Raw genomic sequence first — 25,659 nt, forward strand, 5'->3', positions numbered from 1 at the left:
CACTTCCTATGCTTCTTCCCTGATTTATTTTCGCCCTAGAACTTACCCCTCTGTAACACAGTCTATGTTTCATATCTCATCTTCTTTACTGCCTTCTTTATCCCCTACAAGAAAATGTGTTCCACCAGGGAAGAAGTTTGAAGTTGTCTTGTTCACTGCTGTGTCTGTGTCCCCACAAATGGATGACAGATGGTGCCCACCTTACTTACCAATATATTCCTGATATGCAGCCCAAGAGTCTGTCACCCTTTTCAGTAAAGTGTCAGACAGTAGATCTTTTAGGCTTTGCAAGCCATACAATCTCTGCTGTGCAACTACTTAACTCTGACACTGTACAGCAAAAATAGCCATGGCTAATAAATATATAAATAAATGGGCATGGCTATGTTCCAACAAAACATTATTTACAGAAACAGCCAGAAGACCAGATGTGGCCCACAGCTATAGTTAGCTGCCAACTCCAGTGCAGACCATGCCTTGCATATGGTGGGTGCTAAATAAATATTTAATGTTATGAATGAATGTGGTAACTCCAAACCAGCCAATCCTCCTATTTATCATTACAGAACAAAGAAGACTCTTGCAAAAGACAACCACTACCAGCTGTTTTTTTTTTTGTTTGTTTTTTTTTTTTTGAGACGGAGTTTTGCTCTTGTTACCCAGCTGGAGTGCAAGGGTACGATCTCGGCTCACCGCTACCTCTGCCTCCTGGGTTCAGGCAATTCTCCTGCCTCAGCCTCCTGAGTAGCTGGGATTACAGGCACGCGCCACCGTGCCCAGCTAATTTTTTGTATTTTTAGTAGAGACGGGGTTTTACCATGTTGACCAGGATGGTCTCAATCTCTTGACCTCCTGATCCACCCACCTCGGCCTCCCAAAGTGCTGGGATTACAGGTGTGAGCCACTGTGCCCGGCCACCAGCTGTTTTAAGGTAACAGGTATCCAGTGATACTAAAAGCAGAATGCATAAGTAAAACATACAGTTTGTCCTCAGCGACTGGAGATGGTCTCTGCTGTCCTGACTCAATGACCCTTATTAGGGTCCCAGTGTAAACCTAATTCAACTCTGATGGTTCAAATGAAGAGACTCTAATAAAAGGCTAATTAACAAAGGGGCTGGCAGGCGAAAGAACCAAGAAGGGAGGTGGAGGCATTCAGACAAGAGCAAGAACAGGAAGTCATGGCATCCCTAAAGGGGCAAAGGGAGAGGCTACAGTGATACCAGAGCCCTGTGAGAGCTAAAAAAGGAAGGAAGGACTATCAATGTCAAATGCAATGCTTACTCAATCAGAAAAGGAGCAACAAAGAGAACTTTAACTTCCTTCTGCTCCTGTCCTCTGTTTCTCAGCCTAGCCACCATGTTGGTCAATCCCAGATGCAATCCAACCATAAGGGAGCATGGGCAATGTAGTCTATTGGAAAGTAAGAGGCAGACGCTGAACATACAGTAAGGCAGGAATGAACAGAGACACGGATCTGGATGAGAGTTGCAGAATGAGCAACTAACACACTGATCAATCAAGATCAAAACAAAATTATTGTATTAGTCCATTTTCATACTGCCATGAAGAAATACATGAGACTGGGTATACTTTATAAGGAAAAAGAGGTTTAATGGATTCACATTTCCCTGTGGCTAGGGAGGCCTTCCAATCACAGAGCAAAGGAAGAGTAAAGGCATGTCTTACTTGGCGGCAGGCAAGAGAGTGTATGCAGGGGAAGTGCTCTTCATAAAACTATCAGATCTTGTGAGACTTACTCATTCTCAGAAGAACAGCATGGGAAAAACCTGCCCCCAAGATTCAATTACCTCTCACCAGATCTCTCCCACTATCCCTGGGGATTATAGGAGCTACAAATTAAGATAAGATTTGGGTGGGGACACAACCAAACCAAATCAATCACCCTACTGAGTACAGTTATGAAAACTTCAGATTCCAAACACTTGACATAGATTACATACAAGACCACAAACAATAAGATTGTGCCCCACCTGTACACAAGGACCTGTTCCAAGCCAAAAGTGTGTCTTGATTTATGCTGTGGTCTTTTTCCAGGGACAGTTTTCCCACCCAGGTCAGTCTTCACCAATTGGAACCAGCATTACCTCTAGAGTCAGCAATCAATAAAATGGTGCCTTAATTTTAAATTATAAGGTAACACACTGATGAATAACCATAGCACAATTAGTCGATTCAGGACCTCAAAACACAATAGAAGAATCCATCCATTATCTGCTCAAAGCAATTCTTTCAGCCCAGCAACTTTAACAACAACCCAAGAAAATTACTGTCCCTTAGTAAAGCCTTTTGAATTTCATATGCATTTAATTAGGTAACTGCCATCTCAAGGAGAGAACCATGACAAATAGTTGTTCTTTTCAAATTAGAAGAATAGACTGTTCAATGAACAATATTGATGTTTCCCCTCACCTACTTATACAGGAGTTTTTCTACCTTTGTTTTCTAGTTTAGCTAACCATTTTAACATTTATCGAAGCTTTTGTGATAGCTGTGCTCTAGCTGAGCGTTCTAGCCATTAGCTTTTAAAAACAGCTGAGAGCCGCCTCCCTGTGTGCAGAAAATACCTTGTTCCTCACCAGAGACCCCTGGCAATCTGAACCACTACTAGAGATTCTAACAAGACATTTTTTATAAGCAGACAGAAAAGCAAATAGAGAATATTGATCACCGAACAATACATCTACTAATCATAACAGTGCTTTATCTTAACTTGTAGTCATGAACCTAGCACAGCTGCTTGGAGAAAGCAGACCTCTCTTTCTATTTAACTGTGGAGCAATCTATAGCATGGGAAATGGGTAAAGATTTGGAAAGGAAGGTAGGTGAGTAACTAGCAGCAGAAAGCCGAGATTTGTAAGACTATCTATGCCATCTGCATTCCTGCCTTTCCTCAAAAAGATCTCAAAGCAAAGAGGAGCAATCAGAACAAAGCTAGCCAGCTCTGGTAGCTTGCTCTTACCTCTATTCTAGCTATACATCACCTCCTTTGAGACCCTCTGCCCCTCCAGACACAGTTTAAGAATTTAGAAGACTAGACACACACTTTGTGGCTACAAGCGAACAATTGATATGTGTGTTTATATTTCTACAGAACTTTGACAAATACTTGCATTATGGTAAGTAAATGCTCCTAACGTAGAAAAAAGATGAACAGGAAAGACAAAACTATTTATCTGGTATCATCAAAATTAAAAATTAATTCCCCGTATGTTCAGATAATAACTTATAGCCGATTGTGATAATCTAACATATTGGACATTGACTCTGATGATCTCACCAATACATTTAGCAAATGGCTGTGGAATCTGGCAATAAAATATTTCCAATCTCTAGGTCTTCCTGATAATTCACTCTGTGTTTTACAAACAACCGGGCTTCCAGGATTCTAAGCACATCACTCAGACTGATGGAGCAAGTATTCCAGACAATTGGTTCCCAGAGGGTCAAGACAGCAATGTTCAATCAAGATTCAAATGGGTCATAAACCCTTCATGCATCTCTCTCAAGTGGGTGGTGATGTCTCCTAGGGCCGCTCATCATTTGCTGCTACAGTCAAGCACTTGTCATTATAAACAAACACTCCGTCAGTCTTAGGTCCTCATCCAGTAGAGTCTTACTGCAACCGGTGGACATGACCACTGGTATAAAGAAATCCAAACAAAAATTAGGCATGTATGCCCATCCAGACATGACTCTTCACTGTACACTTTGTTTCTAGGTCTGCGCTTTCGATGGCCATGAAACTCAGCACCTGTTTATCTGCCATGATTGCAAGCATACAAATTGTTCTCGGACCACATATATGTCAAAAGCCCTAAAACACCAAACCCATTTCTAGAAATTTATCCTAAGGAAATAATTGGACAAGTGCCTAAAAGATGTATGTACAAGGTTGTTCTGCTTTGTTCTTTACAGAAGCAAAAGATTGGAAATGTATCAATCTCAGTTTGGTTGTCTACAGAACGGGATTGCAAAGTCTTATTTACAAGTGTTACAATTACATCTTGCCACCTAATGCTGGGAGCAGATTATATACGGCTTTAAGCTAAAGGAATATCAGAGTCATGAGTGCCTTGGAAAACAAAGACAGTGGTGTGCATATTTTAGAGCAGAAGCTCCCAACTCCAGTCTTGTTCACATCCCTTCGTTCTTTGAAAGGCAGCCAGGTCTTTGTACAGGATGTTCATTCATTCTTCCCAGAATGCCTTTTCTTACTTATCCATAACCTTAGCTAGCCACCTACTTTCTTGCCATATCTCAGCACCCTTTCCTGATTTTTTTTACCCATTATTTTCATGGGTAGATAGAGGTGTCCTTTTCCCCATGTGTCCCTAAGCATCAAGTTTCGTGTTTGTTCTACACATTATAACTCTCTATTTTCATATCTCTTTCCCATCAGACCTTAAGCACCTTGGGGGCAGGAACTTTGGCTTATTCATCTTTTAGATGACAAAGAACATAATTTTAGGCAATCTCTAACTCTATGCTCATGTCTGCCCTAGGTCAGGAAGACTTGGTAGCTTCTTTTTCACTCCTAATTCTTTAATATAGAAATATACTGTACTGACTCATTCAGGAAGCATGCCCTAAGATCTGAAACTAATGATTCTCCCACATTATTAAGGAACAATTGTCCTGAATACACCTGTCCCTCCTCATCATTTCTGTGTACGATATACACCAAAATGAGGGGTAGGTCCAACAAGGGAGCTGCAAACTAGAACAACTGCCACTAGATTCTTTTATTAATGCTAATTAAATATCTGTTCTATACTAGGTACTATTCTTAGCACTTTACATATATGAATTTATTTGGTATTTACAGCTACCCAAGAAGCAATGTCCTACTATTAACCCCATTTGAGAGATGAGAAAATGGTGTGAGAGAGGTTAAGAAAATCTTCTACTATCTCAGAGCTACTAAACAATAAAGCCAGAAGTTGAATCCAGATAGCCTGGCTGCCACATCTGTGGCATTGCTGCCTTTCCAACCTACCCTAGATGACTGAGCCTCTGGCCTCATCAAGTAGGTATGCTGGGCTATAGAGTATCTGCTCAGACACTAGAGTATCTACAACAAAGGAAAATTTGAGCAGACAGTATCATCAGAGAAAGAAACTGATTATGAGTGAAGAAAAAGCTGGGTGTCAAATGGACATGCTGAAACAGAAATGGACAAATTAGTTAAACAGCTGGATCATTATTTTCCTCAGAAGCCTCAGGGAGCTAGGAACGGGTATTAACCATCATGCTACTTCTGAATCTCATATATACAGGTAGAACCTGTGGGAACCCCCAAAAGGTTGGGAGTGATGGACAGGTTACTTGCTGGATAATTTTCCCTCTTAATGCTATTATTCTATTCCCAGATGTGAAAAGTCAACTATTTTGGGGAGAATCCTTTTCAACAATGTGAGGCTTTATATACCCAACTTTACTCCTCGGAGCCATCCCTTGATTCTCCCCATCACTCCATCCTTATCACGACCAGGAATTTGCTCTCCAGAAATAAAGATGACAGAAATCAAGTTAGAGGCATAGAGATGCTATCGCAGCCAACTCAGAAGAGCATTTTTCCCTCCCTTATCTCAAAACCTGCATTGGCCGACACTGTGTCTGCTCCTAGACACCACTTACGAAAGACTTTAAAAACTTTAGGAACAATTTATTTAAAGAAAACTCCATTTCCAGGATCCTATGACTGTATTCCAAGGTAATAAAATATAAATGAGAACAAAGAACAAGCTAATAAACTGAATTGAAGGCTGCATTTCAATAACAAGGTTTGGGAGCCATTTACCAGCCACGTGTATCTCACTCTCATGACTTATAACACTGGCTGAATTGCTTAAGAGAAAGCACATATTGCTTCTGTTATCCAATGCTGAACAATGTGTCATTTGCTTCAGAGCACTTGTATCTAATCAATACATAATGCTAAATGTGATTTAAAATCAATTTAATTGTGCTCTGGCTCTCCCATGAGTCAAGGGGGAAACAAAGGTATCATTTGAGATATGAAACCATTAAGCTATTTCCCAAAGAAATCATAGATCCCTTGCTTCTAATGGAGCCTAAGAAGTATATACAGATGCTTTATACTAAAAACTCCATAGGTGAAAAACAGTCTTGCTGAAACAGCTAAGATACTGTGCCCTAAAAGGCATATTTGAACTAACTCTGCTTTTTAAATTTCAAACCAATTAAACTTTTAAAAAATTCTTTATTTGCTGTGACCTTTCTGCAAATTATAGCAAATTTAAAAAGAAAAAATATAAGAAAAAAATATAATATTGTATGTCATACATATACTCAATTTCCTACATTATATACTTCTTAAATATATGTATTCCCACATATTTAAACCAATCCAATTATGCCATAGAGCTGATGTCTACGATTTCTTTGAAAAAATGTAGAAATTGATTTTCCCAGTCTTAAGAATAAGAAAGTTATGTTTGTCTTATCTGAGTTCCTTTCTCAAGAAACCAACCATCAGGTCTCTTGGATTGTATCAAGGAGCTGAAACTCACAAGATTACTGTATTTGGACAATGAGATGTCAGAACTCCTCACTGATCATGATTGCCTAACAGAACACCTACTTCCTGTTGATCAACTCCTCTTCCTTACCCCTCCCTAATTCCTGTTTTCCCACATATGGTTACATTTCTTCTCTGCTACATAAACCCCTCATTTCTGTCAGTGAAGGAGAGGGATTTGAGACTGACTTCTCATCTCCTTGGTTACAGCATGTGATTAAAGCCTCCTTCCTTGGTAATAGTTGTTTCAATGACAGGCTTTTTGTGAAACAAATGGAAGGACCTAAACTGAACCCCTGATGTTTCAGTAACAATATAATATTCTCGATCATATTGTTTCTCCCCATATAATTGTACAGTTATACACATACACTGAGCCAATCTTGAATGTGTACAAAGATTTGGACTTGGAGTCACTCATAGCATCCATCTGCCAGACCAACAGTTACTGAGTCCCCACTTGGGGCAAGGTTGTATTATTTATACTCAAGGAAATGAGGCTCAGACCAATTTTAAAAAAACAAAGTCAGAACTTGAGTAACTGTTAATACAAAAATCTCCAGACTTTACTTTATATGAGGATGTTTAAACAATCTCAAACAGCCAGTAAGTTCCACCTGAATTGCAGTACTTAGGTTGAGTGTGTTACTTTTAAAAACTTATGTATTGGCCAGTGCGGTGGCTCAAGCCTGTAATCCCTACAGTTTGGGAGGCTGAGGTAGATGGCTCACTTAAGGTGAGGAGCTGGGGACCAGCCTGGCCAACATAGTGAAATTCTGTCTCTACTAAAAATAGAAAATATTAGCCAGGCAGGGTAGTGTGTGCCTGAAATCCCAGCTACATGGGAGGTTGAGGCAGGAAAAACACTGGAACCCAGGAGGCAGAGGTTGCAGTGAGCTGAGATCACACCACTGCACTCTGCACTCCAGAGTGGGTGATGCCTGGGTGACTGAGTGAGACTCCATCTCAACAAAAAGAAAAAGAAACCTATGTATTGATTCAACCAAATATCTGTGATTAATGAAGAGTCTGTGCGGGCCAGGCGCGGTGGCACATTCCTGTAATCCCAGCACTTTGGGAGGCCGAGGTAGGTGGGTCATGAGGTCAAGAGATCGAGATTATCCTGGCCAACATGGTGAAACCCTGTCTCTACTAAAAATACAAAAAATTAGCTGGGCATGGTGGCACATGCCTGTAATCCCAACTACTTGGGAGGCTTAGTCAGGAGAATCACTTGAACCCAGGAGGTGGAGATTGTGGTGAGCTGAGAACACACCACTGCACTCCAGCCTGGGCAAAAAGAGTGAAACTCCAAAAAAAAAAAAAAAAAAATGCTGTATGTATTTTTATTTCCACCTATATTGAAGTAATTGTATGGCTATGATTTTAAGAAACAATCTTTTAAAAAAAATTATTTTCCTAACAACAACTGAAAATAGTCCCATACAGTGTACCTACCCAAAATCTTCCTTTTTCAAAACCTGTCTTAAATGGACAAAATTATGCAGTAGTGAAGTAAAATTTTACTAAAACGACTATCTAAAATACTAGTTGTAGTTAATTGAGATAGGCTTGTTTTAGGAGAATACATCAAGGACATTCACACAAAATAATCTCTGATTTGTAAAGGAGTAAATAAAGTAGTTACAGAAAAATAGTCAATTTTATGGCTCTTGTGTTTGAATACAGAAAAAAATGGCAAAATTTCTACAAACTTAGTATTTAAAATATCTTCAGATGTTGCCACACCTTAAAACTTGAACTGCACTAAAAATATCTAGAAAAATTTTAAGAAGTATATTCTCATAACTGTCCCCATATTATTGTATCTTGTCTTCCCTCGATCAAAGTTTCAGACTAAATTCAATTGACAACAGGTAACATATCAGATCAACTGATGATCTCTGCTGTTCATTTGATAATTCATCATTCACATGTGGCAAACCCACATAAATTCAAACACTGTGATTCAAACATATAGATTCAAACACTGTCTGGAATAAGCATCTACAGTTCATGCCGTTCAACAGGGTAGCCAATCACCACACATCATTAAACACTTAGCACAAATAATAAAAAGAAACACAAAAATCTCATGTTTTTATATTGATCACATTTTAAAACATATTAGATATACTAGTTTGGATAAACTATATTAAATTATTTTTTACCTGTTTCTCCTAACTTAAATGTAAGAATTACATTTGTGACCTATTTTCTATTAGACAGTGCTGGTATAGAACTAAAAAAAATGGTATGCATTTTAAAAAAATATTTAAAAAGTTTAAAAAAATACATTAAATTACCAATTACATTCTTTAAATACTTTTTAAAAAATACATTATATTGCAGATTACATTTTTTTCAGATGAAACATGCATATTTTAACACAGAACATATTCTGACAGATCTGACAGAAAATATGAAAAACATGTGCTTTCTATCATAATGATTATTTTTCAGATAACAGCTGTTGACCTGTACAAGCAAGAGACTGTTTTTCCACATACTACCAAGTACTAGTATTCAATCATGAAAGAAAAATAATTCTCCGTGGTCTCTCTCCACATGCTTTATATCAGCAGCAAGCTGTGCACTCCTATGTACTCTGAAAAGCTGAACCAAGTTGGGGCTGCTTCTTGGCTCACTGCTTTTCCACTTCTCTCTAATATGGCAAATACAAAGCACTCACATTTTGGCTGGTTCAAAAGCAAATGAATCATTCAAGACCTGCACAAAAATCTTGACCAAAAGAAGTCTCAGACAGGTGGGCACCATTTGGCCCTTTTTTAGTTACAAAGGAGATTAAAAGTAATCAGTCCCTTGAATGCCTATGAAGGGAGAGGTTAAAAGTCAACTGTTAAAGAATACCTTTGTCCTAGAATACTTGAACATGGCCCAAGTTTTGGAACTTGAAAATAGCTTAAAGTTCTTTTATAAAGTTCAAGAGTTCTGCTCCAGAATGACTTCAGCAGCCAAAACCTAATCAGATGTGTGCTATCCGGTATGTTAGCCACCAGCCGCACATGGCTATCTAAATTTAAATTAACTAAAATGTAGAAATTCAGGTCTTTAGTTTTCCTGACCACATGTGGCTAGTGGCATAGTAGACAGTATTCACTGCAGAAAGTTCTGTTAGACAGCACTGAATTAGATAGTAACATACACTAAGTTTTCAATCCAGAAAACTTAAAGAGAGAAGCATACAGAGCAGAGGAAGGTATGTGATTAGAATGCAGACTAAGACTATAAAAAAAACTCACTTCGCTGCAGTTACATTATGTCAAAATAAGCAAAGAAAAAAATGTTCATTGTCAGTTTGGTGAGTTCATCTGTTATGCTTGAAGATGTAGACAGAGAGAAAGTAAAACAAGTGAACAGAAATTTCATTTATACTGGTTCATACTTGCCACGACCATACACAAACTACAACACAGACCCAAATTCACTACTGATGAATTATGGTTTTGCTTTTCTACAAGAGGGAGCTAAGCTCGGCAACATTTATTCTTGGGCTGAGTTAACAATTGAGACAATGGTTCTTTTCTTAATGTGATAAATTATGCTGCTCTACATTAGAGAATACATACCTTTTTTTATCAAAGAGTAAGAAAAATCACACTGCGTGCATTATCTATTTTTTTTCCACCCACCAGGAAGACGTGACATTCTACCAGGTAGTTAGAAAGGTAAACAGTGGTTAAAAACCTACTTCTGGAATCTGAAAGGCTTGGTTTTGTGGCTTTACTACTTTCTGGCTATGTGAGCATGTGTTCTGTCTCCTCATCTCTAAAATGTAAATGAAGTAATCTTGGTACATGCCATTTCTAATTAAAGGGATGCTTAATGATGCAATCATTTTTCCTTTGCTGCTAATTACTAATTCTGAAATACATGGTATGTTTTGTCATAACCTCTACAAATAAGCATAACTTAAGGGGCCATACCACAAACCTATGGCAAAAATACCACAAACCACTTATATCCTTCAGAGGCTTTCATGATGGACAAGTGTGCTGTTCTGTCTTGTCTACCCCACTGTGGTGAGTTGCTTTGATAAACTGAGTTATGAACCTGGGAGACAGTACTGAAATAAGACAGACACACAAAGGCTTCTGGGAAACCACATGACACACAGGAGTACTTGGAATTTCCAGAAAGCCCAGAGGTGGCAGAGAAAGAGCCTTGGGGGACTGGAATGTCTGAAAACCCTGTAGAGAAAACAGTTCGCATTCCTGGTCACTGGGTACCATCAAACTCAGGAAGTAATTTGTACGGGCACTGAAGTGCAGCCCGGAATACACAATCACGCATTACTGTCAATCCTGGGCATTTTCACTAGTTTGAAAAATCAAACACCCAAGTTTCCATTTGAAAGGCAATTTTTCAAATGTTTTTTTTTCCCAAATATTTTTTCTCATTTGTATAGAGACCTTGAGAGAAGTCATACCTGTGATGCAGCAGGGGACAGGATGGAATGAGTTTTCTAGAGAAGCTTCCATAAAGAGAAACATAAATATATTCTTCATCAGTAAGAGGAATCATAAGAAATCGCTCAAATTCCACCATATTCCACTTTAAGGCCATAGCTTTCCCATTATTTGCTACTAACCCGAAGACTTGTCTAATGCAGTAACATTGTATGATAAAGCCTGATTTTCCACAACCATCTATACCACAAAAACTCTTTCTATAAATCACCAAATTATTTGTAAATCCTATTTATTTACTTATTTATATTTATTTGAGAGAGGGTCTTGCTCTGGTGCCCAGATTGGAGTGCAGTAGTGTGATCTCAGCTCACTGCAGCCTCTGCCTCCCACCTCAGCCTCCCAAGTAGCTGGAAGCCCAAGGATGCACCGACACCCAGCTAATTTTTTGTATTTTTGGTAGAGATGGGGTTTCACCATGTTGCCCAGGCTGGTCTCGAACTCCATAGCTCAAGATCCACCCTGCCTTGGCCTCTCAAAGTGCTGTGATTACGGGCATGAGCCACTATGCCTGGTCCCAGTATTTTATGTACATCCATAGTGTATATGTCGGATGTTTATTTTACCTAGAATTGATGGCAAAATCCTTCATCACATGCTGCCTTCCAAAAATGAGTTCAAAAAATATGGTGACTACATAAAGATCTGCTGTTACTAGACCCCTTAGTGGTTGCCTGAGAAAGAGAGAGCACTTGCTGTTTTCCACACGATATGACATATCTGAACAGTACCGGTGAATACAGAAAACCATGACACACAATGGTGGTCTGTGATGGGGGAATAAACTGCCTATGTATTTATTAGAGCATATAAATTACCAACTGATATACAAAACACCAACTACAAAGCAAGCCTTCCCTCAGAATCAAAAAGAAAAGAAGCTGGGAAATGGAAAAAATCAGATGGGTCTGCCTCAAACCTCAGCACACTACTTAACAGCTGCATGACCTCTGTTTCCTTGACCCTGAAGTAGATAAAACAAGGAGGTCTCCTTTAATACTTAGCGTAAAGGAGGAGACCCACAGAAGATACCATCTGGCATATAGTTTGTATTTAACTTTACATTTGCTATTTCTGTTTTGTATTCATGAATATATACACTTATATAATTTTATGATAGACATATTGCTATAATATATGCAATAAGTTTGTATGCACATATGCATATGTGTGTTTATATATAAAATGAGTGATTTTTGCTCTTTCATCTTCAAATATTTTCTCTGGCTGTCAATTTTTCTCCTTTTTCTTGATTTGGATCTCAGATTCCAAAAGTAAACTAGCTTTCCCAAATCTCTTCAATATTTATTAAAAAGGGATTCATTTTGAGCCAGCATACTCTATTTCTAACCTATATCTGAAAATGAAGCCATGTCTAACAGTAATACTCTTATTTCTAATTCTCACCTAACACACCCATGGAAGACAAGAAAATTAACTTCCCAGGCCAGCAGTAACTTCTTGGAATTCTAGGCTCAGACACTGCACAGCACACATAGGCGTTCTGTTGACAGTTGGCTCTCAACATCTCAAGTATGTGTCACAGGGACTCTTGCTGATCAGTTTACCCAAGCTCCTTACTTATTCTCATTTACCCTCTTGAATTTTATTTCCTGCCTCAAAAAGAAGAATCCCATCTGCCAGAAGGAAATATTTGTAGCCAACATGACAAAAGTGGAATCCCTTCTTTGTAACAGCTGTGAATCAAAACACTAGTGGCTGAAATTAACTGCACTGTGCTCCGGAACAGATGCATGCACAGAAACCGACTCGAGCTCTGGTATTCCCAGGCACCATGCGTAAATCATCCACAGACACCATGGTGGGCCATGTTCTCACCTGTTGCTATGTTCATTCTTAATGTTTTCCTCAACTATTGCAAACTTGGAGGTTTTTTTTTTTTAAGGCTTAGAATCTTTATTTCCAAAAGAGGAGATTCTGAAAGTTACCAATCACTCACTGGAAGCCCTAACTAAACAGATGGGTTTTGCCACCTCTGGTTCAATTTTAAATGCAAACATGTCAAATTATGCTCTGGCACAGGTTCTTCTGTCTCAACATTTTTTTTTGGGGGGGGGGTTAATTTTTTTTTTAAGTTTTCTTTTCTGAACTCAGTTGTTCCAATATTAGCAAGTAAGGCAATAAAGATCTTATTACAGAAACAGTGATATGACTGCTATATTTTAATGCAGCAGTCTTAAGTAATTTTAAATCATTACTAAAAACTTTAGGAAACGAATTTCAAGAAGAGAGATCTGCAAATGAAGTTGCAGATAAGGTCACATATTTACATAAATAACAAGGTAGAAGAAAAATATGTGGCTTTCTCGGTGACTCTTCCCATAATCAACAACCATGTATTACACTCCTGCAACCAGAATTAGCAATAAGTGGCACAGTGCCTCTGAGCATTGTTCTCGAGACCCGATGGCAGATACTGGTAATCCACTGCAGCCCTTCCACCATCCATGCCTTTCAAATGCAAAAGACTTGACTAGCTGCTCCGAACAGAGGGACGACTTGAACTTCAAATTGGTGACTATATAGTTAGAAATATGAAATATACACAAATATAATCACTTGAGAACATTTTAAGCAAATGTCAGAATATAAAAGATGATGGACTGCAGGATAATTACTGAATTATTAAAAGTATACAGCTGATTCTTGAACAACACGGGTTTTAACTGTGAGTGCCCACTTCCGTGAGGATTTTCTTTTTTTTAGCGAAACATGGATTAATAATATAGAATTGGGGAACATAATAACTCCTGTATTTGGATGGCTGACTTTTAGTATCTGCAGGTTCCACAGAGCCGAATGCAGGACTTGAATATGTTTGGATTTTGTTATATGATGGGTATATACTCGAATATGCAGAAGGATGACTACATTCTTTTTCTACCAGGGGGTGTGTTGTTTTGAGCTGGTTCTATCCAACAGCACTTTAGTTTGTAAGGGATCCTACATTGAGCCTTATTGTTGCAATAATATGTTGAATTTATCATCATTTTAAAGGATTAAATAAACAGTATGGTTAAGAAATTGATTAAAAACTTAGAAATTAAAATCTGTTCACATACAGCATTGGATTTTAAACCCGTAGATATGTAAACTCTGCAGAAGCCCGGAGAACCAGGCCCATGTGGAGACAAAGGCAGCATTGAATGATAAAAATGTGTTTCTATCGCAAATCATCATTACTTGTAGAAAATCTTTTTACTGCATTCTAAACTCTGTTGGGATCCATGCCTTGAAGGAAACACACCATTTCTTGCTGTTTCTTGCTCTCCCACTTGACTTTTTTTGTTTTATGGACTGAAGGTAGGATAAGCTATATGCTTACCTCTGAGAAGATGTCTCTATGCAGTCTCTCTGCTTTATAATTAGTAACAGCCTTTCCCGAATTCTAACTTAGGTTGACTTCGAACTTAATAATAGATGTTGCAGTGAATGTTTTTTTCTTTGTGTGTCTTCGTGGGTATTTTGGTGACAGGTAGTAGAAGGCTGTGTGTAAGGCTACCAAGGAAATACTCGCACCACCAGGGTCATGGCATGGCATGAGTCTTAGTAATGTGGTGGAATTTTATTCTTTAGTTCAGCTAAAAGCAGGTTCTTGTCACACGACCAGGAAAGATCAGGAACATGGACACATTGAAGGCTGAAGGAATTGGAAATTACTGGGTGAAAAGGAAAAAGAAAAAAAACCTCTCAGCAGAGTGAGAGGGAATCCTGCTAATAGGCCCCCACCTCATGCATTGAATTCCGAGCCATACACAGGAGCTGAAGAGGCCAGGCCCCTCCCTGCTGCATAGAATGCAAACTTCCTGTGGCTTCACCCTGGTCTCCCAGTGTGAAAATGGGTCAGAGATTCTACGGGATCCTCCCCTTAATCTGCCTCCTGCCTTTATCAGTAAGTAGATATTGAATAAACAAGTGCATGAGCAATGTATAAGGAGCAGAGAGAACTCTGCATAGCATAGCAGGCAGCTGATTACTCAATAGTATTTGAAAGTCACTGCCTAGACTGCTGGGTCCCATAATCTGGCAGATGTAACATAGTGCCTGAGATTCTCAAACTAGATTTACAAATATTTTCATTTGGACACTGAATTCTGATTTTAAAGAGATTACTGTGATAAAAACCTACTCAACATAAAACTTCCCATTTTAATCATGTTTAGATACACAGTTTGTATCTTTAAATACATTCACATTATTGTGAAGCTTTTAACAGATTGAATATTCTTGTCTTCTGATCAACAGCAAGATGATTTACGTAATTCTGTAAAACTATGAGTTGCCCCCTTCCCTCAAGCAAAGCACGAAGTCTTAAAAGCAACATGGAACACAGAAAGAGAAAAAACACTCAATCAAAGATTAAAAAAAACTTTGAGCCTAACAAGATTTTGGTTTTTAAAGAGAAGTACAAAGCTTAGCTAAGACTCAATGGAAGGAAAAATACTATCTGGAGGTACTACAAGTTGAGAATGATAAAAGGGGTTAGAAATGCAGAAGGTACAAGTATTGGAGCAAAAACTGGAAATCTATTCACAGTTACTGGCATTTTAAGCAGGTTCTATCATAGAAGATCTTTCTTCCAACCTTCTCAAGAAGTTTGTCATCACTCTTCTACAGATAATTTTGGCACAGAAATTACATTACGTGCCCATAGCTAGGTCCAAATTGATAGACTCCAACATTTATGTATAGTAAACTGCTATATTGTCTTCTCACATGAACACAGAACTGATGTCCTCTAAATGAAAAATTAGAGTCTACAGAGATTTGTTTACAATAACAACTGATAGTTACCCCCAGGGATGATCTTTTTGCATATCCTAGTTTGTATAACGAATTATACATTCTTTCAAAATTTAACTCAATATACTAAAAAATCTACAGACTAAGTCAACATAAACTGTCATGTGTGAGGGTGCCTAGTAGACCAATACTAATATTTTGGAGGAGATTTCTACTTTGTACAATCTATGGAGATTCTAAAAAGTTGCCTGCAATTCTGTAAGTGTAAGGAATTGGGGAAGAGATGGGGCAGAGGGATGAGGCAATGGACATATCTAATAAAAAGCCTGATGAAAACATTCCCTTGCAGTCTCCACGGTAGAACTACAGGTAGGCAGCAAGCAGTCAGAAGGAAGAGATCCAGCTATTTAAGTATAGCTCATATCTATCCACTCCATTGTTTGATGGGATTGTTACCTGTAACAAGTCTAAGTAGGTACAATGGAGAAAGGTGGTGTATTTACTATACCTAACACCACTTTCCCCGGATATGTTACGAACACCACCCCAAATTTTCCACTCTCCTTTGTCATTATGCCCTCTGCAACCTAATTAATAATGTTTCATTTTTAAAATGCTAGTCTAGGCTGCAATTTAAAATTGCTACGACTGGTATCACTATTTGTAGTAGAATACTCTTTCCTCCACCACATTCTAAAGCACTGTGGATAAAGCTGTCCAGAACAAGAGAAAACCTTTCCTTTTCTATCTTAACTTCTTCTTTAAAAGCCCTGGACTCTCTTAATTTTTGACAGAAACTAAATTCTTTACTAAACTAGAATTCCACGAAGCATGCTTTTGGTGGCTCATGTTGTAAAAATCATGTATCACTTTCTCCTGTGACCTGTCATCAAATGTAACATAATTTAATGCGACAGCTCCAATTTTAAGGATGGCATTTTGCACTTTGCTTTCAAACTCTATGACTACAGTTATCCAACAGAAGCTGGCCGACCTCAGTGGAACAGACGGGGAGCTGTTAACAGGTTGCCAACTTTAAATTACCGCTGAGTAGCTTAGCATCTCTCTAGAATAATTCCTTTAAAAAGTAATTAATCATTACTTCAAAAAGGTCCTCAGTCTAGTGTACTTTCTATATTTTACGGATGGGTAGCATTTTGTTGGAAACAGCTAATATTTCTCCATTCACCACCTTGCATTTACATTTTTACTGTTTTCCATACTGGTGTTTTTGCTTGTTTGATGACAACTAGTGATCAGACTAAGATGTATTCAACAAAGACAATATGAATAGCAGTCTAAAAAAGCGAACATGAGGCAGCTAATGCATAGAAACATTTGTATTTTGCATCTATTTTCTCTGTATTTCAACTGAAGACTCTTGCCTCATATCAGAAATAGACTGAGAAAAGCCACTTGTGTCAGTACTACAGAGAACACATTCCATGAGTCCGTAGTTCAGCAGTGTGTTCACCTCCTAGAAATTATTTCAGATTATGCTCTTTCTTGAGACCATTAAAGGCAAACACTGGTGTAGGAACAGTGAGGAGAAGCTACATAAATAGCAAGAGGCTTGATTTTAGAGACTCCTCCAAACTCGTTAGAAGCTAATGTGTTGACTTTTAGGGTTTGTCAGGAAAGTTAATAAAGGTAGATTTATAAGTATCTTTCAAGATGTTTTTTTCCTAATTGAAAAATAAGCTACATTAAATTTGTATCCTAACACTCTTTGGAAACAGGTATCAAGTCAGTCCATCACCCACTTCAAAGAATTCTATTAGCCAGGATATCATAGAAGTCTACATTTTATGATTTTTTTCTATTTATCATAAAAAATTTCAAACATATAGAGAATGATATAATGAATCATTTATACCTCCACCACCACTCACAAAAACATTTCAAAGCAAATCCTAGATGCTACTTAAGACATTGTCATTAGCAAATTTCCCTTTGTGTAAACAGTATAAAATGCTTTGAAGTAAACTGTATGAAAATCATATGCTTTATTTAACTTCAGGAACATCCTGGCCCTTGTCCCCCATACTTCACAAATTTTGAATCATTTGTGTAATATTGGTAATGAACAAATTATTAAGTGTGTACAACAGAGATGATATATGTTGTCCTCCTATTAGGGACACCCAGCACGTGTCCATGACAAGTAGTCACCTGGATCTTGCTACACGTCCCTGTTGAAGCTGGGCATGGTCTCACAGTGAGTTCCAACACAGCACACAAGGTAACACTAACTCATCAATTAGAGACAGCATGAGAACTACTGACCTTCCTGGTCTACAGCTTACTGTCAGGGAATCTTATTGTAGCCAACAATAAGCTTCTTCACCAGTTCCTGCTATTGTTAGATACGTACAGTCACACTGTCCTTCAACTCGGAGGAGAACTAAATATTCATGATGGCATGAACCTATCTGGATACTCTCTTTGCTTTTCAAGCTCACAGAGAATGGATAAATTATTACATTTCAGAAAACAACTGTAGACTAGAACAATAACCTAGAATGATCTACCAAATTCAGCTTGTGACTAAGAGATGGCATTGTTCCTGTTGTCAAAATGATGAAAGTAGATCTTTGTCTCAAGATAGAAACACCATCGTTATCTTCCATTATAATCTTCTAGTAGGAACACAGTGCTAAATTTGTAAAGTACAACCGTTAATTGACTCTTGAATGACATTAATAGTAAGACCTACCATTATTTTATGGTCTTCAAGAAAATACGTCTTTTTGAAAACTATGACATGCTATCAATTATAAAAAACACCTGGTTTCACAGTTACTAACATACATTTGTATATACACATGAATGCATTTTATTAATTCGTGAAGTTAACATTTCTTACTTGATGCATTGATTATTGATAGGAAAATCACTTCGACAACTAATGATAATTTTTCAGTTTTCTTGCTGTGCAAAGCTTGGTCTTATCTGTTCTTCCTTTTAATATCTCATTTCCACCATTAATCCCAAGGGCAACTGGTTTAATGTAATGAAGCCCTGGCTAGGGAGGTAGAGCATGTTTCCCGCCAACATTTGCCTTTGTCTGTGCCCAAATCCACAGTGACTCCTTAAAGAGTCCTCAGACAATGTCCATCAATTAATATTTTTATTCTTAGAGAGCCTGGTACTCTTTACAGCATCTGAAACCTAGAAATTCTACAAGCTTGGCCAGGCTTTGCTACCCATGATATTAGTGGAAAAATAATATGGTAAGAATATCATTTTGTTTTCACTGATCTGTAGTCATAAGCCTATAAATCATTCAATTATAAATGTGAAAATAATAATGCTAATAATAATAGCTCTTGTCAACTGCATAATGAGGGGTGAATACTTCAAACACTCTGCTACAAACAATGAAGAAACCTACGATCCAAGGTGGAATTTGGTAGTTGGGAGATAGCCAAATGCCTAGGCAGATAAAAAGGGGTCCTTGACCCAGCCAACAGACCAGATATTTTGTACAGATGAGGGAACCTGCCCGGGGAGTCTGGGCATGTCCAGACTTGGGCACTGAGGGAAATGGGTGGAGCGATGGGGAATTGGCACGTTACCCGGGGGAGGAGCGTGCTCTGTTCAGTTCATGTGTGTGGCCTGGAATCAATCTGTGAGATGGGGATCTGTTAGCAGGAATCCCCCTCGCTTTGCTGAGAGTTTTTAAAATTTTTTCCTTTTCACCAAATAAATTGTTCCCCTCACTCTTCAAACTGTCTCCATGCCTAACTTTTCCTGGTGGTTTGACAAGAATTCAATTTTAGCTGAACTAAGGAACAAAATTTTGCAACAGTTGCAACTAAACTGCACTAAAACAAGATGTGCAAGATGAGTTTTGAAATGTACATCTCCTTTTATTAAGGCAGAAAATGCAAATCCACAATGAAGTCAATCTGAAAAGGACCTGAATTTAGGTTTCTGAAGCAATCCATTTTATAGATGTTGCTTTCTTAGAAATTTTATGTTTTAAAATAGATTTTTAAAATTTATTCCCTTAAAGATATTTTCTTATAGATCATATGAATACTTAATTTCTTCTATAAGGAATATCATCTAGAAATATAATGCTTACATGGGAAACACGGTGTCCCATGATTTGATAAAAAATAGAGTTGCAAATATACTTTTATGATGTTCTTGAATTTTTCTTTTTCCAATACAAAGATTCCCAATCTGCCTACCAACTGAACTGTTTTGGTCATGAGACATTACCTTCTCGGCATGTGGTATGCCCATCAGCAGAAAAGTAGTAAAGAAGAACAGACTAACTTTATTTATTACATTTGCATTGCCTACCAAGCCATTTACTTAATAGATGAGTCTCATTAGCAGTCCAACCACAATATAAAGAATACAATGATGTGTTTCATAGATTCATTAAAATAATATTTCAAAGGAGTCATTAGAAAAAAAGAAGCTGATGATTCAACAGACAGTAAGTTGTCTGCAAATAAATGAGATGGAACCAACATGTTTTCAAGTAAGTTAAGAAACATGTTTACCAATATATTACAGCCATTAAAAAAGGAAGAATCAACTTAGCAAGTGCTGGGAGGACAATTACTCATGCAATTTACTAAAACAAAACTGTAACACTCTCACGTCAACAGTTATTGTAGATGTAAATGCCTGTAGGTACAGGAAAATGTGTCTTAAGAAGGAAAATTCATTCTACAGCCTGGAGATGATTCTCTGGTTTGAAGCAAAATTGAAAACATTAAATCCTGTCTTCAGATCACCACTGGTTTGTGGGTTTTTGTTGTTTTTTTCTTTATACACTTTCATGTTATTTACCCTAAATGTGCTTATTCTTTTCTTTCTTTTTTCCTGAGACAAAGTCTCACTTAGGCCGTGGTGCAATGGGGGGATCTCAGCTCACTGCAACCTCTGCCTCCCAGGTTCAAGTGATTCTCCTGCCTCAGCATCCCAAGTAGCTGGGATTACAGGCACCTGCCACTACACCGGGCTAGTTTTTGTATTTTTTAAAGAGATGGAGTTTCACCATGTTGGACAGGCTGGTCTTGAACTCCTGATCTCAGGTGATCCACCCACCTCAGCCTCCCAAAGTGCTGGGATTACAGGAGTGAGCCACTGTACCCTGCCTATCCTTTCATTTTAAAAAGAAATTCACAGTAAATTAGTAAAGTGAATGATCCTGTAAGAGCAGCAGTATACCAAAAAAAAAGTGTCTGTGATTTTTTAACCATACCTAAGGATTGACAGATGTTTCTTTAACAAATGAATATATGAATAAATGAATGAAAAAAACAACTACTTAGTAAAGGATAGGTTTTAGATTAGGTTAATTATTGCTGCTTTATCAATTTTTAAACCCAGTATTTCTACCTGCAAGCAAAATAATACACAACTTGTAAATGTGTTTCATTATGTTGAAATATTTTCACAAATAGTAGTGTCCATTTTTTTTAACAAGATCATAGAGTTTATATTAAAACCAAGGATTTCATAGAGACTCATTTTTGTTTTTTACCACAAAAACAAAATTAACATGTAGAATAAAAACCACTAAAGTTTAAAAGGGGTTGCCATTTACTTCTTAACTTTGCTTTTTTGAAAGAGCTTAGATTTATAATTCTAAGAAATACAAGATAAGACACACACATGTGTAAGTATACCTGGGACTTAGCAATAAGTCACAGGCACCTAGACCACAGCTCTTGAAGCAGACAGCAAAAGTGGCCCCAAGTAATTTGCAACGTCCTCCCACTATGCGTCCTGCCTCACCTTTGGATGCTTGGCTTAGCAATGTGACTTGACTTGGCCAATGGGGTATTAGCAAATGGACCCTGCAAGAGTCTTGAAAAGGCTTTGTATATTTCTTTTTGTGCTTTTCCCATCTACCACCAGCATTAGAACATGCCAGGGCTAGCCTGCTGGCAGATAGGAAATATTTAGAGCAGAGCTAAGTCATTCCAGCTAAAGACAGCCTAGATCATCACCCAGCCAACTAACCCTGACATGGGATTGAATTTAGACAACCTCAGCAGAGTTGCCTAGGTGACCCTGGCTGATTGCAGGCATAAGAGAAATAAACATGTATATATGGCTTACTTGACATCCAACAAATTCACATATAAGCTTTGTACTTTGTAGTAAGATTATTCTCCAAATAGAGGAGCAGGTTGCATAAAGTCAAAGTAGTACTGGGTTTTATTAAAGTAACTAATAAAAATATATTCAGTTTCTAGAAAGACAAAATTAAAATTGTATGCACAGTCTGAAGTTTGAAGTGTTGGAAGATAATTCAACAATCCATCTACTGCTGAACCCAGCTCACAAGCCACTCACTGTCAACTCTGTTCTGGGTACTGAGAATACTCCATGATTTCAAGTTGTTTACAGATTTTGTGGGAAGGACAAATAGTACATTACATAAAAGAAATTTTAAGTGTCTTAATGCTTACCACGTGGACAAATGTAAACAATTTGTTTTTCAAATGTTTTCTGGAACACTTGCTATTGCTCCTAAAACATAAAAATCAGACCAATCCCTACAATTAAGGATTTTACTCTCTTTCTTAATGATATATAATTGAGAGACAGCCATATTCCAAGAGATTCCTTTTCAGTCTAACTTTTTCAGAAGGTACTAAACTCCAAAAATATAAATGCCCGCAAAGATAAACTGTTTATTAATAAACTTATAAATAAAGTCTTCAGCAAACACAGCTTCCTGAGAAAAAGCGATTCAAAGATCAATAGTTCCTTTTAAACTTTATCACAACTTGGACAATGTTTTCTAAAGAAATCACAATTCAAAGAATGTTGGAAAGCCAATTCAGTTGCTGAATTCATAAGATGACTTACTGTAATCATATGTTATCATATTTATAGCTAACATCGCATAGTCCCTTCCAAATTGTCAACTCTGAGGGTAAAACCCAGTTTTGTTGACATCTGTTTTCTCAAAAGATTATAATTTCCTGATTCATTCTCTTGTCTATCTGGCTGGGGCAGCTAAAATTAAGACAGTGGAGACCATTAGTCTGATAAAACAATGAAAGAGAATTGGTGTTGGTGTAGGAGCCACTCACCAGGAATGCTGTAAGTATGACTAGGTTTTGCAGAAGTAAAATTAACAGAGTATTACAGTACACACCCCCATGCCAACACCAGTATCAAGCATCACAGTTAAAGTAACAATGCTCATTGCAACTGGGGAACTGAGATCCTGCAGACTCCTAACTTGGATGCCTGAATAAGTCAGGTCAGGTACAATAAGCAAGCAGGACAAACCTGGTTACAGTATACATGTGTACTTGGCTTCTGAGTAGTGGAGATGGCATCAAACTGGCAAGCCCATATGCCAACTAAAAAACACAAAGAAATGGGTTTCAGTTACTAATCCCTAACCAATATTTGCCATGTAAAAGGATAGAGCTCCAAACTGCCAGGATTTTATACATACATATTAAATGGAACCACAAATAGAGATTTCTACATACTATCTCTAAAACTGCACATGTCACAGTTTTTAAAACTACTATGTAGAACAAACGAGACACCTGTTTAAGCATTTGTGCTTTCCCAAAGATGATGTCTCTTTTGTTCCTGGTCCAGGAAGCTGAAAGGAAGTAAGAGGTGACTTCCTTTCATTTCTTCTCCCTCCTTCCTCCCTGTATTCCACCAACAGTGCTACTCAAAGCGTGGCTATGGAATACTGCCACTCCACAAACTATTTTTGTCTTTCCTGGCCTAAGAAAAGAGAAGCGTGATGAACAGGTAACCTCCATGATCCAGCCCCCTGTATTCATGCTGTTGTGTGTAATGCTGTCTCTTGAGTGTGAACAGTATCAGTGACTTGTTTCCAACCAGAAGAAATGCAAAGATGACAGAATGTTACTTCTATGATTATGTTATGTAAAATTCCATCTGGCTAGAGATGGAAAACTCACTCTAGAGTTTCTTTCTTCCCCTCGTTGGCTTTGAAGAAGCAAACTGTCATGAATCCTACAGCCACAAAGAAATGAAGTCTGTCAACAACTTTAGGGAGCTTGGAAGTAGATCCCTTCCCAGACAAGCAGCTCTTGAGACCACAGCCCCAAATGAAAGCTATATTGCAGCCGGATAGGACATTGAAGCCAAAAAACCCATCTAACCCATGTCTGAACTTCTGACTCACATGAACTGTGGCAATAAATGTTTGTTATCTTAACACCACTAAATTTTGAATAATCTGTAATATATCAACAGCAAACTAATACGAGGGGCCTGCCCCTCAATGTAAATTAACCGTACCACTAGGCACATTGTTTAGTTTGACTGATACTTATTTTTTGCAACAGTACTTTCTCAACGAAGGAACCAATCCATTGAATTATACTCAGATGCAAGCACCTCATCTCATAGCAGCCCCATACTTTGAGTTAGACAATTGATAGGCATGGTGGAAAGAGAGGCCTGGTCTAACTTTATATGCAGAAAATGAGTAAGGTACATTTTCTTGCTTTAACTTAGAATTTTGTCTAATGATATATGTAATAGAGGTAGTTAAGGGCAGGGTCAGGGAAATGGAGACTATAGCAAAGGAGTTCTTATAGTAATTGTAATAATTCTAAGTTGCATCATAAAAATTTGCTATCACTACAGATAAAAGCAAAGGATGAGCTAACTGATAACACCTATAAAAAGCTGAGAAAACCACCACAATGTAGTGAGGAAAGCAAGACAAACATTCCCATAGAATCCTCCTCCTCCTACTTGCCCTGGGGCATTTGAAAATCTAGAGAATCTAATAATCTAGTACTCACCATTGGCAAGAAAACCAATTAGTCATTCTTTATCATTCTCTGCTCATATCTTATTTCCTAACAGAACAAAATCACTTATAGGCCCATGCAGAAACTACATCTTTCCTCTACTTCTCAGTCCTAGATCTAGCTAACCCCTGTGCCGTCTAAAGATTTAACTGGCTTGCCCTTACCCTAAAGAAGCCGTCTTTAGTAAGTTTCTTCCTCTGGGTAGCTTGCTAACACCCTGTGCAACCTCCATCATTTCACTTCTTGCCCTGTATCATAATTACCTCTTCCAGTGACTGTCTAATCCACTGGAGTAATTGCTACTTCAGAAATCATGGCTTTCATTTTTGTACTTCCAGCACTTAGGAGCATGCCTTGCTCATAGCAGGCACTCAATAGATACTGAGTGCAGAGAAAATTAATTATTATTTTCGAGGCTATGTAAGAGCAAAGAGAAACAACTTAACTGTGAGGCAACAGTAAGCTTGGATGATGCAGGCAAAAACATGCTGAGAGGTTGTAAACACTAAATCTGTTAGTTTTAGGCTCATCAGCCTAAAACAGGTTTCTTTAAAGGTACAAGATTTACACAGAGCAATAAGAAACTAAGAATTTTATAACCCAAAACTTGTTAAAATTCAAAGAAATATCACAGGTACTCACTATACCCAGATGTTAAATTCTTTCATATCTTGCTTCAAGCGCCACGTGTATATTAACTCATATTTAATATAAAAAGCTATGCTTTTTCTAAGAACATTTCTTTTTTTATTTTTTTTAAGCGACAGGGTCTTACTCCATCATTCATGCTAAAATACGATGGTGCAATAATAGCTTCCTGCAGCCTTGAACTCCTAGGTTCCTGTGATCCTCCTGCTTCAGGCTACGGAGTAGCTGAGATTGCAGGTGTCCACCAGCATGCCCAGCTAATTTTTAAAATTTGTATTCATACTTTTAGAGATAAGATCTCACTATGTTGCCCAGGCTGGTCTCAAATTCCTGGCCTCAAGTGATCCTCCCAACCTCAGCCTCCCAAGTCACTGGGTTTGCAGGTTCAAGGCACC

The 25,659-nt window shown here is 37.9% G+C and overlaps 1 protein-coding gene across 42 annotated transcripts in view; it reads right to left on the bottom strand.

Moving 5' to 3' along the window:
• The window catches only part of FHIT (fragile histidine triad diadenosine triphosphatase), a 1,534,178-nt gene that overhangs the window by 655,845 nt on the left and 852,674 nt on the right, over positions 1 to 25,659 (bottom strand). For 10 of the 42 annotated variants that reach the window (XM_054246236.2, XM_054246237.2, XM_054246238.2 and 7 more), the window contains one exon: positions 23,094 to 23,167. The exons of the other annotated variants lie outside the window; for them this stretch is intronic. In XM_054246236.2, coding sequence (XP_054102211.1) covers positions 23,094 to 23,167 — 74 coding nt within the window. The remainder of the gene's footprint in view (positions 1 to 23,093; positions 23,168 to 25,659) is intronic. 42 annotated transcript variants of the gene reach the window in all.

Source organism: Callithrix jacchus, chromosome 15 (genome assembly GCF_049354715.1).
Source record: "Callithrix jacchus isolate 240 chromosome 15, calJac240_pri, whole genome shotgun sequence".
Classification (NCBI taxonomy): Eukaryota; Metazoa; Chordata; class Mammalia; order Primates; family Cebidae; genus Callithrix; species Callithrix jacchus.